This window comes from Dermacentor variabilis, chromosome 1 (genome assembly GCF_050947875.1).
Source record: "Dermacentor variabilis isolate Ectoservices chromosome 1, ASM5094787v1, whole genome shotgun sequence".
Lineage (NCBI taxonomy): Eukaryota > Metazoa > Arthropoda > Arachnida > Ixodida > Ixodidae > Dermacentor > Dermacentor variabilis.
Window position 1 is genome coordinate 60,773,286 of NC_134568.1, and position 18,665 is coordinate 60,791,950.

Sequence of the window (18,665 nt, forward strand, 5' to 3'; positions counted from 1 at the left end):
ATCGAAATTAAACTCGGAAGACGCGACTGTTCTGACACGCAGTGCTTACTTAACTTATTTTTAAATGGATGGCTGTATTTTTGGAGGATTGTGAACGTGCAGCCGTTACAATCCAGCACGCGCAGGGCTGCACACCAACCGCCGTGACGTCGTCTGTGCCAGCTTGCAGCAGCAGCAGCAACCGTAGAGTTTCCTACAATAATTACTGGAGGGAACTCTGGTGCTGCAATCAGTCAGCCACAATGGGAATGAGGAGAAGTACATGGATTTATCTTATCTTCGTGCTTGTAAATTCAGACGTTCTTGTGGCTTTGTTTATTGCAGTTTATTTTTCTTCATTGTCGTAAGTTTCAGAGCAATCTATACTTTTTGAAGTGCTGAAGATGCTGCGAACACGCACAACCGCTACTAATTGCGACTGTTCAGCTTGTCAAGGGGACCAAATCAAAACACGCCAAGTGTCTCAAGGCATTGGCTTGCCCATAATAAATTCATAAGGGTGTTTTATGTCTCTTGTTGATGCATGTTTCCGTGGCATAATGGTTTCAATATTGGGTGTCTGTGCTAGAGGTCCCGTGTTCAAATCCTGCCATTGGACAATTTTAATCATGTTTATTAAATTATTTATTATGCAGTACTTTGTTGAAAATGACGAGCTTACAAAGTCATGAAGCCGTTTGAAGCCGAGGACGAGGTTTAGGCAGATCCATGTCCTTCCCATAATTCCCATGCTGGCTCAACCGCCCCTATTGCAGCTCCCATAGACACCAGTGCCGGAGTTCCCTCTAGTAATTATTCTATGAAACTATGGCAGCAACAGAGGTGGGCAGACGGCACTTGCTTGATGTCCACGCACTTTGCTCTTTGCACCTATGTTGGCTGCGATGGGCACACAGCGCGAATCCCTATCCTTCCAAGCTTCAGCTCTGCCGGAAAGGTATGACACAGCTTGTCTCGCCTGACGATGCTTTTCTCACACACTTGCGCGCAGCAGCGTACAGCCATTCTCCTGCATTGTGCCAGGTGCTTCACTGATCACATTACAAAGCAGCACACAACACAAATGGCGACTTTGAAGACTTGGGCACAAGCTTCACTTGCAGAAACAACTATGCGGCCGTGAGCAACTGTGCAGTTGAAACATCATTCGCTGCCGTCCGGCGCCTTCCATGTGGGTGAACAGACGCGGGTGATGGCTGGCACACCGGTATCCGGCACACACAATATCATAGAAACGTCACATCCTCTAGTTCAGGGTGCAGACGCTAGACGCGGTGTTGTGCGAAAAATGCATCAAATTCATTATTTTCTGCTAGCTTCTGCCAGAAAACAAGGTTGTGTCAACCAATTTCAGCATTCATGCTTTAATTTGGGCTGAAAATCTTGGCAGCAAAAGTTTTGTTCACTATCCCTTTAAGTTGTAAATTGGAAACCTGGCCTTTTGTAGCAGATCGAGGAGGCAAGAACTGGGTGCCCTACAAATGGTTTTTCTTTTTCTTTCCTTCCCCCCCCCCCTCAGTAATAGCACAGCTTCCTCCACTGTTCCTGCACCTGTAGCTGGGCTTTTGCACTTCCAGGTATTTGAAGCTGTGATGAACTGGGTGAACCAGGACTTGGCCAACCGAGAGTCACAGCTGGGCTGCTTGATGGAGCATGTGCGGCTGCCACTGCTCTCTCAGGAGTATCTGGTGCAGCGCGTAGAGGAGGAGCCCTTACTGAAGGGAAACCTTCCCTGCAAGGACTTCCTCATTGAGGCCATGAAATACCATCTGTTGCGTGCCGATCAGAAAGCTCTCTACGCTACACCACGGACCAAGCCTCGAACCCCTGTCGGACGCCCTAAGGTTACCACTCTCTGATATTTTTGGTTGTATTAGTACGGTGAGGGCTAGAGAACAGTTTACATGCTGTTTAGTTTGTCTCTCAGTGTCAAATATGCACATAACCAGAATGCGATTGAAAAAAAAGCTTATAGCATCTGCATGTTCCTTACAAAATGTAGCATGAAAACAGAAGAATTTAGTGAATCACTTTATTTACTCGCACAATGAACGCACTCACATAATAAACGTACCCCCAACTTTGCTCTTTAAAATTGTGGTTTTCTTCCCCTCCTGTAATAATTGCACCTCCAACTTTGGTGCCGTGCAGCCCCACGAACAAACGACCATGGTGTTGTTCCCCCTGTTCACTCGTCTCGACTGATGATAATGCAGTCAACTTCTGTTAATTCAACCTTGACAGCACCAATGAATTTGATCGAATTATCCTGCTAATCGAATTAAACAACATGCAGAAAGAACACCAATACACCACTGATTAATTTGCCAGTATCTGCCAAATTTTAAGGAGGGACGCTCCTCGAAAAAACATTTCCTATAGAGCATTTCAAGCAAATTTCAAATATGTCATTAATTTCTGCATAGCTGCTACAGTTCTTGAGTAAAGTCCTACACAATGGCAAAATAAAGTGATTTTGCGGGCACTGTATTGTGTAATAAATTTTTGCAAAACGCTTTGTGCTGTAGCTTATTTAGCTATTTGTAGACCGCAAACTGCCGATATCTATTCAAACACTGTGTACAATTACTGGAACTATAAAAAATGAATTAGGACATTTCAACAAATTTTTTTCACAGTCACATGAAAATAACCTTGTACACTTACAATTGCCTTACAGTAACAAAATTTGGCATACATACTTTTGAAGATATGTACAGTGCTAATATCTACTTGAAATTGCAATATTTCCACGTAGTAAGTTGCAAAAGTACATGGTTACGTTTCAGAGAATTTAGAAAAAAAATTAGTTGAAATGTTTAAATTTTTTTGCATAGTTTCAGTAATCGTAAACACTGTTCGGCTAGATATCGGCACCTTGCGATCTACAAAGAGCTAAACAAGCTACAGCACAATGCTTTTGGTGAAAATTTATTACATGAAGTGCCCATAAAGATGACTATATTTTGGCCTTGTGCATCGCATAACTAACAGCTACACAAAAAGCAGTGCCATATTTGACATCTGCATAGAAAACTCTATACTTGACTGAATTTTGAAACCTCTAATACAAGATTACAAAGACCGCGCCGAATAAAACAACACACGAAGAAGGGGGACACGAGACAGCACGTAAGCGTCCCCCTTCTTCGTGTGTTGTTTTATTTGGCGCCGTCTTTGTAGTCATGCTTAACCAACTAGCCCGCCAACACATGCTCTAATACAAGCAATAAAAAAAAAAGCTGCTTCGAGGAGCGTCTCCCCTTAACGTACCCCCAAATCAAATAGGCTCCCACTTTCTATATGCCCAAATTGGACTGATATTAAATCTTCTAAACAAAATAGAAATCTAATGCGCACTTGATCTTTAGTGGAAAAAATAGGTGTTGTACAATAGAGGCTGGTCTTCTAAATTCAGCTTCGCCACAATTCATCCGTCTTGTGAGGTAAAGCATACAAACACTGCGCAGGCAGTTTCTGTATTTGTATCCAATTGCACTACGCTGGCAATATTGGCCCAATTTCTTTATAGAAAAGAAGGTGCACTACAATCGGGTATAACATAATCAAATATTGTGAGCCAAGGTTATTCCTTGAAAATTTTCCAGGGGAAGCTGAAAATAGGAATTTTTTTGTGGTATGTGATGTGTGTTGAACACATTCACTGCCACCTAAACTCCGCCGAGACAGACGCTGCCACTAAAGGATGAGGTTGCCATAAGGGTCAGACGCATGCATGCTGCCTGGTAAAATTCAGCGAAAGCCAATTTTAGAACCGAGATGATGAAACTTGGGGCCTATATTTTAGACCGGGACCTCGGGTTGGAATTGAATTAAGCAGAGTTGATTAACAGAGTTATACTGTAACAAATACCACTGAGAGCCATCTCTTGGCAAAAGAAAATAATGCTTTTTATCGAGGTGCCAGTGCAACAGGCAATAAAAACAATGTGTTGATAGTTGCACAGCTAAAACGACTGAACCGATGAGCTGTATGTTAGACCTATATTTAAAGCGAAGCTTGCTTCGCCTGCCGCTCCACGATATGGCATATTGTGGTGGCGGTAACAGTCATTGTCATCATCGGTTGTGTCATTATCGGGGATACTATCACTTTCCCAAGGTGTAGCATCACTCTGCACCGGATGTGTCAGCTTATATGGCCAACAGCGTTTCTGACACCGTGCCAAGCTCACTATCTTCACTTAGTGAGTGTTGAGGACACTTTCGGCTGTCTACTTTAATGCATCTGATGCCAAGTTACACGAAATCAAATGAAGGTGATAATTTTGCCTCAGAATAAGACCCACCTTGTCTCTGCATGGTACGCCACCATGGCTGATGACCACTATGAGACACGTTCGTCGCCAAAGTCTGCTGCATGTTTCTTATCATGGTGTACCATTTTGTCTTCCTGGCTCTTCATAGCTTCACTCAAAGCCAATTCCTACAATGCGTGGGATCTGCATGATCTTCTACTTCAAAAGTGCATTCTGTGACAGCATTGTCTGTTGGTCGTTTTTCTGCCTGTCTTGCATTTTGTAGTGGGGAATGGGCCGTACTTCTAGTTATTCATCTGGATTTTAAGACAAAAGGCTTAACAGCCGTCTCGCACATGGAATAGGGGGGGAGCATGGGAATATTGCTGCCAGAAGGTGTTTCGATGACTGGTGAACGCAGCACAACAAGCTGCTTGCTACGAATTGGACATGTTGCACCTTCTCAGGGGCTGAAGAGCGGCAAGCTGTCTTTGTTTTCACATTGTAAACTTGCATATTTACTGCAAAGCTAAGTGTTCTGATGCATTCTTTTAGTTGATACCCATAAAATTTCCCATAAAGTTCCCATAAAATTTACCCTTCATATTAATGCACCCCCAACTTCGCTTTGGTTTTTGGGGGAAAGAATTGCTTTCATTAGGTAAATACGATATAGGAAAATAAAAAGTGGAATAAAATTTGTAACAGACATTTATGTGTTTGAATTGAAAGATTACCAATACTGTTGATGCTCGCCACAATGAGCTGTAATAATTCAGCAAGAAAGGTTTGTTAAATATGAAGTCCGTTCTATCCAAAATTATGGCAGTGGTAAGTTGTGAAATGGTGGAACTTCGCATATATCGCAATCTAAGCCAAAGGCGGTAGCAAAAACCATAAGAACATTAAAAATAAAATAAATGCTAATAGATAAACAGGTTTACAGATTATTTGTACAGCCACATGGCACGGCGCCTTGTTGTCGCCATTTTCCGGATGATGGTTGCTGACAAAGGGCAGTTTCCCTGCACTAGAGCATATACTGTACAACCGCACAACAGCATGGAGCCTGCCAGCCGGCTCCTTGTTGCTGATGGCATAAGCATCGACTGCAGTTTCTTTTTCACGCAAAACGGTGGTTGGTAGGATAAGCTGATGTCTTAATTTTTGGCATTCTCTGTAGCGTGGTAATACCTAGCACAAGCATAGTAGTAGAAGACGTGTGCTATAATAAAAAACTAAGCGGAAAAATTTATGTAAGGTGTTCTTTATTTTATAATGTTAACTTTGTTCTTACTAACTTACCGAATTTACTAAAGTAACCTAACTGTATTACTAATGTAGGTTGGCAGTGTTGGCTCCTTTCTTGTAAGACTATAATGACTCAAACAGTTTGAGTAGGGTCCTTCAATAAATTGTGTCTGGTCACGAAGCTCCTACTTAACGCTGTGGGAGCGCTTCGTATTGTGCAAGGGTCGACTGCCATTATAGGCATGTGAATATTGTCAGCACAACATGCGAATCGCCGCTCCATTTCTGTGCAGTGTTCAAAAATTTTAATGCAAACAATTTCGAAACAACTACAATGCCATGTTTAATTTCCAAGGTCACCTTTGTAACAGCCGCCTAATTCATAATTCAAAAGGCACACTTGGGAATATGGTTAAAAATATCCTGTAGAGCGATTGCATGTCACACTTTTATGTAATTGTGCGTGGAAACCCTGTGTTTCTCTATTTAGCTGCTCTTGTTTCAGTTTTTGCATGGTACATCTCTCTGTGTGTATGATGGCATGCTTCGTGATAGCGACAGTGTCTACAATCTGTTGTGTGCCTGCATGTCGGTCAAGTTGCAAGGGTGCCTAACTAACTAAGCTAGCTAATTAATCCACGAAATGCACTAATACCGGCCCTAACTGCATAATAACTAATTAAACTAACTAAACCAACTAAGATAGCAGAACTAATTAACTATGTAGCTAAACTAAGGTACTAAATTAATAACTAACTTAACGGGTCTATGTTAAGTAATACCTAAGCTAATTGACTGACTAAACTCACTAATAACTGTGTAATAACCAACCTGTCTAACCAAATATAACTACAAATAACTAACTAGAACAATTAACTAACAATTAAAATATAACTACATGTAGCAGGGGTGGAACTCCTGTGCCAATTGCGCCATTTTGATAAAAACAAATTCTTTTGCCAAGCTCCGCCAAACACAGAAAATTGACTGAAATTGCATCATACTGCGCAGTGGCCGTGAACAGCAAGTAGATTCGTTCTCCGAAAAAGATTGCAGCCATTCACATTCTGCACACCGCGCGACGGCGCCTCCCACACAGTTTCTCGTAATTTTTTCGCTTATAACGCTGGACTTTTCAGCACTTCCGTCAAGTGGCTAGCACATGTGAGACCACTCGCGGCTGTCCTCACTGCTGTCGGAATGGACTGGGCGGCTGTATTTAGAGTGTATTAGAATATGGTTGACTGCGTGGAGTAGCTTGATTCTCCCTAGCTGAGGCACAAAACACTGACAAGTAGGCTGAGGTTACTGTAAATGAACTAGATGTAAAGGAGGCATACGCTGCAGTGGGTCCAGCGGGCAGGCGTCACTGTCCCCAGGGCCTGTATAACATAAAACTATTCCAATGTGTTTATATGCCCATAAGGACAAGGCCTGAGCCATTTTCACCTAACATGAAGGGCTAATGGCAGATTTGAAATAAAAACAGATTGGAATAGTTTTACATTGTGCTAGAAAATTAAGTATTAAGTGCTGTGGAATTGCCCTGGTCTATTATGTAAAAATGGCATTAAAGAAAGTCGTAATTTCACCCGAAAGGCGAAGCACCGATTGCGGTAGCAAATTAGCAGACAGCTCTACTAAGTAACATTAGTAGCTTTATCAGTCGTGTAAACTTGTAATCATTCGCTTACTAACTAAATTAACAAGCGTGGCATCACGCGCACACATGCAACCGTAAACGCACCGCACTTGATCACTATGCGCACTAGCTGTCAAAATGCTGGAGTGAGGAAGCACAGCAGCAGCAGTGGGCAAATAGACTTTCGTGCTGCCTCTTGCTTCAGCGCAAAATAGGCGGCAGAAACAGAGCGAACACGAAGCTATCAGCACTCAGCGCATGCACTCTGTCCCCATGCAGCTCGCTTTCAAGATAGGGCCCGCACAGCTGCGCCATAGGTAGCAGCCGCCAGAGTAGAACCCCCCTTCCCCCGGTGCCTTGTACGCGATGAAAGGCAGCGCTTCAGCTTCAGCTTAAAGGGCCCCTCATTATAGCTTAAAGGGTCCCATTTTGAGCTGACAAGCGCAGAGCATACGATGCATGATAACGATCGTGTCTGCAAAGTATTACATTGCCACACGCTGCGGAAAGATCTGAAATTTCGATCCGAGTGCTGTTTTCCCTTCTCCTCGTGGCCACCACACTCCAAGCCGGAGGATGACGTACACATGCTAGTGGGCCTACATAAACATGTTTGTTGTGACGTCGCTCGTGGTGACACGCGAGTTCAAGAATTATTCTAGGCAACATCTGTTATTTGTGTAATATGTTGCTTGAATAGACGAATTAAAGCTTATAGAGAAATAATAAAGCACACAAACCAAATGTCTGCATGTTTTTGTTTTACTTCGCACCACAGCAAGAGAGATATACTTCCATTTTGTCCCTACGTCGTGCAATCGCACGCGCAGACACCAAAATGATGTTTTTTTCTACCATGTTCCAGTGCAGGATCATGCTCTGTGATCTGCTTGTGTTTGCCTCAGTATTTGTGTAGCTCTGACTTATAGGGGACGACATGGCCACAATTAGTACATGACCGGGGTAGTTGGAGAAGTATGGGAGAGGCCTTTGCCCATAGAGTTTCTAAATAAATACCCTAGAGGAAAATGTGTCGCTAGTGTCTACAGGGGTTCTCATGAGCGTTGCCTCAACCTACATGGGAATGATGGGAAGTACAGGCTTCAGATTGACTTCAGTCTTTAGACTAGTGGCGTTTGCTTGTGGTGCAGTAAACAAAGCTATACTCAAATATTATCGCGTAAAATTTAATTCTATTTCTGCAGTATGTTATATAATGTACAACACGCTACATAAGCTTTGTATGACTTTGAGATGGAAGCATGGTTTGTCACTATCGTTTGTCACCAGGACACACCAGGGTATGCATACTTGCGCGATTCTGTTCCCGATTTAACGCCAAAAAATAATTATTTATTAATTTTTGCAACAGCAAAACAATTGTGCATGTACTTATATAAATATACTCGCCAAGTATTTCTGGAGTATTGTGACAAAGCGTTGCGCCCTTGAGCGGAATGCTACAAGTGTCGTCTGCTACGACGCCTGCTCGCTGCAAACGCGAGACTTTTCTCGCAGACGACAGGCACTTGCGAACTCTCTCACTCTTTCGAAAGGCTGCGTCGGCTGTCACGATTGCAGAACGTCTTCAAGTACTTTTAAGCACATCTGATGCAGTGCTAGCTGGGACGCTAATGGCCTCCTACGAGTATTTCGTCATCATATTTTGCGTGCGTCCATCAAGCTTTTTCTTGGCGACCTCAGAGCGGACGTTGGCAGCACCAAAAATCTGCCGAAGCTGGTGTTTGAATGCCGCCCAGTCAGGCAAGGTGCTCTTGTGGTTGAGAAACCAAGTCCTGGCAACGTCAGTGAGGTAGAATGCGACGTTGCGAAGCTTGTGCGTGTCATCCCGCCAGTTAGACTCACTCACGCGGTCATAATTGTCCAGCCAGGCATCAACGTCATCACTACGAAGGCCAGCGAACATGGTGGGATCGCGCTGCCGCGTGCTGACGGTCCATGAAGGAATGACCGGTGGGGCAGAGACGGTGACGCCGGAGGCTCCTGGAGGATCGATCTTCTTGGAAGAAGATCCTCCTCGTGGAGCAAGCGGCGGCCTGAACGAAGCTCCAGGGAAACTCGAAGGCGTAGAGGACCAACGAATCGAAAGCAGCCTCCACCACTTGCGAGACAGCTGTTAAGCCTGAACAGTTTATTGCGCAGGTCGCGCGCTTAAGACGATGACACTGGCCATGATGATGAATATATACAGATGAAGAAGATGAAGGGGTAATATAATGCTCACATTATTGGCGTACCACTTCCGAAGCGTTATGGCGTGGCTTTGCACTTACCCATTTTGCGACACTAGACTACAGCCAGGAAGCAGCAACCATTCCTACCACAAATTTGTGTTCTCAAAGTCCTAAAACATGCATTTCAATGAGGACATAAACGAGCAATGCATAATGAAGCTCTCAATAAAATTTGATTGTCAAGCCATGAGAAGCTTGTATATGTCTTGTATCAGTAGTGCCTTCTTCGTCCTATTCTGAAGTTTCATAAAGCACGTAACGCTACAGTGCCAACCTAACACACTTAACAAACCAAGATCCAAACGCTCAAAACATGTTCTTTCAACGTTTACGATGCCGCCGCTTTCTCGTCAGGGCTTCGACTCCACACCACGACACAAGCGCTATTGCCACTCCGAGCAACATAACAAAAGCTTGCGTTGCACTGTCCCACTGCAGGTTATAGCAATTGCGCTTGGAGCGAAACCAAAACTGCCAAAAAAATACTTGGACTGGTTCGCCAGTCAATAGAATGCCAATCCGAAGCCTGTACTTCCCATCATTCCCATGATGGTTGAACTATCGCAGCGGCAGATTTGCCTCTAGGTATACTAATATGAAACTCTATGCCTTTGCCCTGCAGTGGGTGTAACCAGGCTGATGATGATGATGATGACTTATAGAGCTAGTCGGGTTTCCTCGCGCACAGCGTGCAAAATCGTGCACTACGCGAAACGAGACGATCGCAACAGCTCGCACGCGATGCTGTCAGTGGAAGTGCGCTGCAGCACAGAAAGCGAGGAGGAAAAAGAATGAAGGTGGGGCCCATGACGTATGCGTCACGCAATCCTCAAGGTCCGGTGTGGGAAAACGCAGGGAAGGAATTTCGCTTGCAGAGGCTAGATGGTGCTAGTGAAGAGAGTGTCTCACTTAGCAGGGGAGCTTGCGTCCTGAAATCATAGGTTCGTGGCACTGAAATATTTATATCTCGACTATTAATGGGAGCCGATTTGGAAAATTCTTGCAGCAGAATGCTTCCCTAGAAGACACGTAACTTCCAGCATATAACCAAGATTTGCTATGGGGCCTGGTGAAGGGCCCTTTAAGATGTTGCTTAAGGCAGTTGCAGTACAGTGCTCTTGTTGGTTTATTCTGTTTCGTCATGGTTTCGAAGTGCGCTGGCATATGCCATATTCCATTATTTCACCAAAATTCAGATTGGTGTGCTTCAAATTGCTTCAAAGTCAAATTTTATCTGCTCCAAATTGCTCCAAAATGAAATTCAGTCTGCTCCAGAGTGCTCCAAAAGGCACTTTTACTTACTCCAAAAATATCTCCAAAATGACTGTGGGCAGTCCCACCCCTGATGTAGTTTACTAACCAATGAAATAAGTAAATAACTAATTATCAAGCTAATAACTAAGCAAATTAATATCTAGTATAACAAACTACAGTATCAGAACTGTGCTAATGAACTAACAAAGCTAAACAATTAAACTAATGACTGAGCTACTAACCAAATATACCTAAGATAGAAAGCTGAAACTAATTTAACAAAACTAATTACCTAACTAGCAAACTAAACATATAATTAAACATCACGAACTAATCGGTTATTAATTAGCTTAATGAACTAGCTAACCAATTATAACTAACTTATCTAACAAACTAGCTCGACAATAGTGTAAAAAGCCGGCATATCCCACGCCCTGTGGGAATTGGTGTTATGCGAAGCAGTGTGAAGGGAGCCTACCAAGTTAACAAAACGACCGTGAGAGCACCAAGACATAGGCAGCAGTTCCATGACCTACATGACACGCATGTCACGACCTGTCATTTATGTTCATCATACACTCTTGTCATACTATGCCAATTTTGGTACATACCAAGTTAACAAAACAACTATGAGAGCACCAAGACATAGGCAGCTGTTTCATGACCTATCATTTATGTCCGTCATACACTCTGTAATATATACCATGCCAATTTTGGTACCTACCAAGTTAACGAAATGACCATGAGAGCACCAAGACGTAGGCACTGGAGTGCGCCATATATAAAAGGCGGCCGAGGAAAATGACAATGGCTGCTAGACAAAGTAATGCCATCTTTGTGATTTAAGCTATCAATATTACAGCTCCAAACAAGATATTTGTAGTTGCCTGCAGTAGATTTCCATTTGCATACTTGTCAAACACTGTTGTGAATGCTTCATGTGTTTGAAACATATCATTGGTGCTGTTTCCACGGATTGTTTTTTGAGCAGAGCTTGCACATTGTCCACATGTTAGTAAAGATGGATTGTCAGCATGTGTAAGAGAGATGACATTGGGTCAGTTTGTGCTAAATAGCCAGGATTCTGCTCCCTAATGTGTAATTTTATGCTCTGATGGAACACCAGGTACATTGTTGGTGTCACGGCAGGTCTCGGACCTGTCTTAGGAGAAATATGTGCACTGCAGCAGGGTAGTAATTTAACTCTATGGTGGAGCCATCTCCTGATATGGCATGCTGCTGTCAGTGCACTAATAGCCTCCATTGGGAAGTAATCGTTTTACATTTGACTTGCCTTTTGCTACCCTGTGTCTGCAATATTTAAAGCATAGTGCCCCTTACTTATTTGCCCTGTGGGTATTGTGTGCAGATGCTGCTTGTGGTGGGTGGCCAGGCACCCAAAGCCATTCGCAGTGTGGAATGCCTGGATCTGCAGCGTGAGCGCTGGCTTCAGTTGGCTGAGCTCCCTAGCCGCCGGTGCCGTGCAGGCCTAGCCCTTCTTGATGGACGTGTGTTCACAGTCGGTGGCTTTAATGGCTCACTACGTGTGCGAACAGTCGACATCTATGACCCCGTGAGGGATCAGGTGAGGATTTCCTTCATCCAGAGTGTCTGGCAAAGGTATGCAAAGAAAGTGGTAATGAAAGGAGCACTCAGGGGAGGGTAGGCCCCTATTCAGCCTTCTTGAAACACCTTTTGCCTGTTACAGAACTCAGATGAAAACACACATGCACACACTACTCACATGCACACACATTTCTTAATTATTACGACAAAGTGTGATTTGTGTGCTACCATAAATGTCCTGTATTGATGATGACAATGATGGTGGCTTGATGGCCATCATCAATATCAGTCTAACACGTACTATGACAAAACATTTTTGTCTCATTTCTTTTTAAAAATGATTTAATAGACTGTGGCTAACCCACTTATCATGGAACAAGGCTTCAGCTTTTCCAGCTCATGACATAATTATTTTGTCCTTTAATGTGACTAGTTCATAATACACAAATGCAGTGCGTCGTCCTGGGTTGAAACAATGTTGTCGCAATTCCACCTGGTGATCCCATGGTATCGCAGACCATTGACTTTCCAGTCAGCCGAGCGTAGTGGACTAGACCACACTGTGCTGCCAAAGGCTGAGTATGTTGAGCACTCTCCTGTGCTGCCACTTCAGTTTTTCCATTCTACTTCTCTCACACTTCTTTGCAGTTAACATAAGAGAAGAGATAAGGATAAGAGAAGCCACTGGAAACGAAGAGAAGGTGAGGGGGCACTTTCTATTCCTGGAGAAGTGACGGCAGGCAACCCTCTAATCTAGGCTTATTACATGCAGAATGCAAACAAGCCTGGAGTAAGGGGGAAAGACTTCTCCACAAGAGATGACTCAATGCACTCAACTTTACGGCAGCATGTCGCAGCCTCAGACCACTGTTGTAGTTGCACGTATAATAACGCAAGTTAGAAAACACTCCTTGTTAGCCTTTAGAGATGGGCTGGTGTGAGGCTCACCCAGCGAGCAATGGTAAGAAAAGGGCACCGTGCTCCTCCACTCCAAACAACACAAAGGATGCTATGGCTGTATTTGTCGACTCTTTGACACGGTGCAGACAAGGTTCCAGAGTCAGATTACTAACAAATGTGAGTTTATTATTAGCCTAAGAAGCACCACAGTACGACAGTCGCGGCATACAGACAGAGACCCTTGCTAGACTTTTTGATCATGCATGGCTGCTGCACTAGGCTAACTGTGTAGAGGTCTACCAAGCTCAAGAAGTTGCAGGAGCATAAGTCCTATGTCCAACCAGCAGACCTGTAGAGAATCTGCTGTGGCGAGGAAGTGCTCAATGGTACAAAGCTTAAGGGTTAGGGGGTGGCTGTGGGGCTGTCACAGGGAGGCCCATCAGGGTTTGGCTCGGTGGCGTGTGCTCACATGTGTGACTCGATCTATGGAAAGAGAGATACAGTTTGGTCAGGAAAGTAGCTTCAGTGTGCTAGCCATGTCCACCATGTTCCTGCCAGGGATGCAGTTCTCGGAGAGCAAGAGAGATAAATTTACTTACATGACAAAGAGGTGAGCCTGAGATCAACTCTAGTCTGCTACGCTGCGTTGGGTTAAAGGGAAAGGGACAGAAATAAAGGGAAAGAAAGACATCAAGCTTGGAAAAAGATGATCAGCATGCACGAGCTGAGGATAAGGTGTGGGACGGTGCATTAAAGTTCATATTGCAAACCATAGTAAGAATGTACAATCAGATCTTGATCATTTAAATTTGAAGGGGCCCGAAAATTTGTTCAAATTCAGAGAAGTTCAAATTAAAAGAGGGACTTGTTTTTTAAATATTCGTGCACCATAGCGCAATGCACAAACGGTGCGAGTCGTGAAATATTGGGGCACGCAAGTACACAGCTAGTGAGGACCACAAAACTGCCCACGCCGGCCCCAATGCTCGCTTCCCGATAACAGCTGAAAATGAAAGTTCATGGAGCAGGCTAAGCTGACACCAGGCTGGCGGGGCTGGCGGCAGTGTGGAGGCAGGCGCCCATGGAGAATGTTGAAGATGAGGGGGTTAGGAGGGAGTTGAGAGAGAGAGGGTGAGGGAAGCATAGTTGCGAAGAAGGGCCGGAGGGAAGAGGATTTGCTTTCCCGCCAGCTTGCTGGATGGCGCTAATTACCTCTGCCACCAACTGCCACCAAAACAGCGGAGTTGCCAAGGCCAGGACTGGGCCTCCGTTGCTGCTTCCCTTTGCGTGCTCGTGTGTTTTTTCCTTCGTCTGCTGACAGATTGGCGCTGTGTTTACCTTCTTCGTCCTGCGTTCTTAACGCAAGTCATGTCTTATCAAGATGGCAAAGTTGTTGCTGCTGGTCATAATCATGTTGGTGTGCTCCTTTCTGTTGCGGCGTCGCTGCGTTCAAAAAACAAGGAGAATGAGTTACTGGCTGCTGCCTTCACGTCCTTGTATTCATGGTCTGCCTTGTCGTACAGTGAAACCTCGTTAAACCGTAGTTGGCCGGAGCTCGGAAAAAGTACATACTAAACGGTAGCACTGCTTAACCAAAATAGCATTATATCGCCCACATTCCTGTCAAAAACAGAACTCGGAGAGAGTGCGATGGAAGGGGAAAAAACATGCAGTATTTATTTACTTCGCACGACAAACGTGTTATTTTCGTTTGATGCCGCGGCGGCCTACCAGCGATGACAGCAGCCTCAAACTTGCTGAAGCTGTGAGCCAGCTTTTCAGCCAGCGCCCTCTTCTCGGCAAACACTCGCATGGCAGATTCCTCGTTGGCGTTGCATAATCGCCGTGCACAGGCACGGTAGCGTTGCAGAAGTCACGAGGCACCTTTCCATTGCAGGGTGCTGTTCTCGTAGCAACGATTGCATTCATGAGGCTAATGTAACGCGCAGCTTCTGTCACTGTCTGGCCTGAATCGCCCGTGCTGTCGCTTCCGTGTCGTCCTTATCACTGTCGCGAGACGACACTTCGGCAATAACAGACGCAACGATGGCGAAAAGTCGGACCTCGTAGCCGACATCTCTTTGCGGTCGCAGCCGCGCTGCCGAGCAACTTCTTCGCATTCCAAATGCCACACACCATAGTCAACAGTAGACCCATGTCGCGTGCCAGTGCCGACTTTTCGTGTCACGTTCGGTAGCATGAATGATGTCTAATTTTTCTTCTATGCTAAGCACCCGCTGTCTTTTTTATCCGAGTTTCAGCATGACGCGAGTCCTCGCATGCACGACGCCATAACGCTCCTTGGCACGGCGTTGAAATGATGTTGATGTTGATGTGGCTTCATGCGCAAACGCACAGGGCGCTTGGAGGCCATTGTGCTGATCTCTGAGGCTTATTGTTCTGCCGGGCCACCCGATGGAGACGATGCACCGCCGCATTTGCGCGACGAAAAGTAGAAACACTATGTGTTAACCGATATGTACGCAATAAGCTGGTGCAGCTTATGAGAATACAAAACACATTATGTTCATAGGCCACTGAGTCGGGGATTTGACTTTACTACTTTTAAAACGAAAATACTGTTTAAAGCGGGTACGGTTTAACAAGGTTTTACTGTACTGAATCAGATATGGCGCACTGTCTCCAACAACTTTTCCATCGGAACATCTTCGTTTAGACACGTCATTGTAAATAAACAAGCGCGAATGAGACTAACTAAGCCAACCAAAGCAAGCACGAGCGAGAGCTGACGCGAGCAGACGACAGTGCGAAACAAGCGGTCTGGCTGAACCAGACACAAGTACGAATAGAGCAGTCGGGTGGGTCCGCATGGTACCAGTTTCCTGCGCGTACGTCACTGTAGGGGCCACTCTTATTGGTCTCCTCCACTCGCGGCTCACTTGCCGAGCCACAATATATCGGCCCAGGACTGATCGCTCCGGCGGCCTGCATTTTGCCACTAGTGTGGCTGGGGCATTACAGCGCGACACAGAAACAGTGACCTTGCCACTTGAGAGAGGGTGAAATTGCCGCCACGGTTTTTCTTTTTCTTCTCTCTCTCTCTTCTTTCTTTTTCCTTTCTTTCTCCTTTTTTTTTTCTCCCCGTGTGCGGCATTGAGGGGTTTCTCCTAAGCCTTTCATCTATGGCAGGGTCAGAGCAATGCTGGTCGGAGACGCCGCCGCATGATTTGGTACTCTGCTCAGAGCATTGTCGAAGCACAGTATGTTCGAATTTGCGGTCGCAAATGCTTGCGCGTTCGAATTAAGGGTGTTTTCGCCCATTGGAATACACATAACTTTGATGGGACCAAGAGCGTCAGTTCGAATAAACCGGAAGTTCAAATTAAGTGAGTTTGAATTAATGAGATTCGACTGTAACAAGGTTATTTTCTGCAACTTCAACATTGTAATGTTCTTACCACCATGCAACAACACTGTGCAGGGAAGCCAGCCTTGCAAAGTTATAGGGAGAACCAGGGTCCTCCCCAGGAATTTTCGAGAGGTGGACACCTTGTTACTGAAGGGGGAGAGGTTTACACACACAACTAAGCCTCTCTTTCTCTCACCCTATAGGAGTGCTTCCTGTGTCCACATGGCAGCAGTAACAAATTGTGATGCTAGTTATTTTTTCATTTTTGTTCGCTTTTGCTTTTATTTTTGCATGGTGAAATATGGCACTATGGCTATTTGAAGCTGAGATTGCTCCTCTTTTATAATGGTTCGAAAATGACAGTGTTGCGTCAGTGGAAAGTTGTGCCTTCCACGGTGAGATGGCACCTCCCAACACCTTATTTTCCTCCCAATTTTCTACCCAATTTTTGTTGACAGTGCTCTAGGGAAAGTGCCATTTTATAGACTTATATGTCACTTTTATTTCTGATATTTCCCCGCGTGATAAAGAAACGCCAGAGTATCTAATTATAAATATTTATATCTAAAAATAACTAATTAGAAATTTTGACTGGTCCACCAGTGTGGTGGGCGATAAACCAGAGTGGCAGATGACGTTTACATGGCCGCCCACCATGGGAAGAACCCTGGGGAGAAATGCACATGCGTGCTAAGGAGAGCATGTCATGAGGAAGCCAGAATATAGGAAATGGAAAGGAGGGTGATGATACAATGCAGTCCAATGTCTTGATCTGCCACAGTGCATGCCCATGAGGCTTCATATTTGCAAGCTGCTCCACACAGCACATTGTCGGCATTATGGCCCTGTTAGAAAGCTATATTATATGTCACTGGGCAGTGTCTTGCTATAATGTGCATGTGTGAATTGCTGTAGTAGATGGTACCTCAGTCTTTCCTAAAATGTTAGTCTTGAAGCCCAGAGCTATGGTTTCATCATAGGTTCTGAGACAGCAATCCATGCTTCAGCTGTAAAACTAGCTTCACTGATTTTCAGAATAGTTTTAGTGAATAGCATCTTCTCAGTAATCATTTATGAACAAAATCCCACAAGAAGCTCGAATAATGATTATGAAATTATAAGCATTGCTGCATGTGGTAGATATGTCAAGAACAAAGCTTCAGTGCAGACTGCACCTAGTATACTTGCTGCTGTCATCAAATAGTGTACATGTGTATTGTTGTCATCATGACCAGCCAATATTACGGCGCCATTGTGTGTTTACCATGGTGTAATGATTTGAAAAACTAAAATCACCGTACCATCATATGTGTTACAAACGGGCATAGCGCCTAATCTTTTTTGATGCGAGCTGATTGGCTTTGCTGCCTCATCAGAACATGAGGAGGTCGTTTGTAGTGTGAATTATTGCATTATTTCTCAAGTCGCGTGCTTTGCTCAATAAAGGATCTTCATTTACTTTATTTGATGTTAATCACATCCACGTTGTGCTTGCAGTGGAGTCAAGCGGCTAGCATGGAAGCTCGGAGAAGTACATTAGGTGTGGCAGTTCTAAACAGCCAGATCTACGCTGTTGGTGGCTTCGATGGTTCTACAGGACTGAACAGTGCTGAAAGATATGACCCACATGCAGAAGAATGGACGGCAATTGCATCTATGAGCACTCGTCGAAGCAGTGTTGGAGTGGGTGTTCTGAATGGTTGGTGTTACTCTTAGTTCTTATGCCATTGTAATCTGTATAACACTGCTTGTAAGGACACGTGTCAGCAATCAGTAATTACAGTAGAACCCCGCTGTTACGTTCCTCACTACTGCATTTTCCCGGCTGCTACATCGTTTTCATCCAGTCCCGGAATAGCTTCCATAGGATACAATGTATAAGGAACCTCGCTGTTACGTAGAAGCTGTGAAAACATTCCCGCATGGTACGTCGCAACTTAGCACCCCGCACCCGCCTGGGCTAAAGTGGGCAATGTGTTCCAACTGCCATTTTGGCTTTTGGCTGGGCTTGGCCGGGCTTGGCTATGGAACTGGCTGCAAGAAGCTGCACGCCAGTTCGAGAGGCCGCCACTAAGTGGCCATTCGTGAAAAATGCTCTCACTATCATCACTGTGATCACGGTCACCGCATCGTTGTTGGACGTGTCGATTCACGGAGGAAGGAAACTC

At 44.7% G+C, this 18,665-nt stretch overlaps 1 protein-coding gene across 1 annotated transcript in view; it reads left to right on the plus strand.

Annotated features, from left to right (window-relative positions):
* The window catches only part of kel (kelch protein), a 57,451-nt gene that overhangs the window by 21,251 nt on the left and 17,535 nt on the right, over positions 1-18,665 (plus strand). Inside the window, exons 6-8 of the mRNA XM_075687824.1 lie at positions 1,578-1,844; positions 12,031-12,246; positions 17,995-18,196. Of these exons, the coding sequence (XP_075543939.1) occupies positions 1,578-1,844; positions 12,031-12,246; positions 17,995-18,196 (685 nt within the window). The remainder of the gene's footprint in view (positions 1-1,577; positions 1,845-12,030; positions 12,247-17,994; positions 18,197-18,665) is intronic.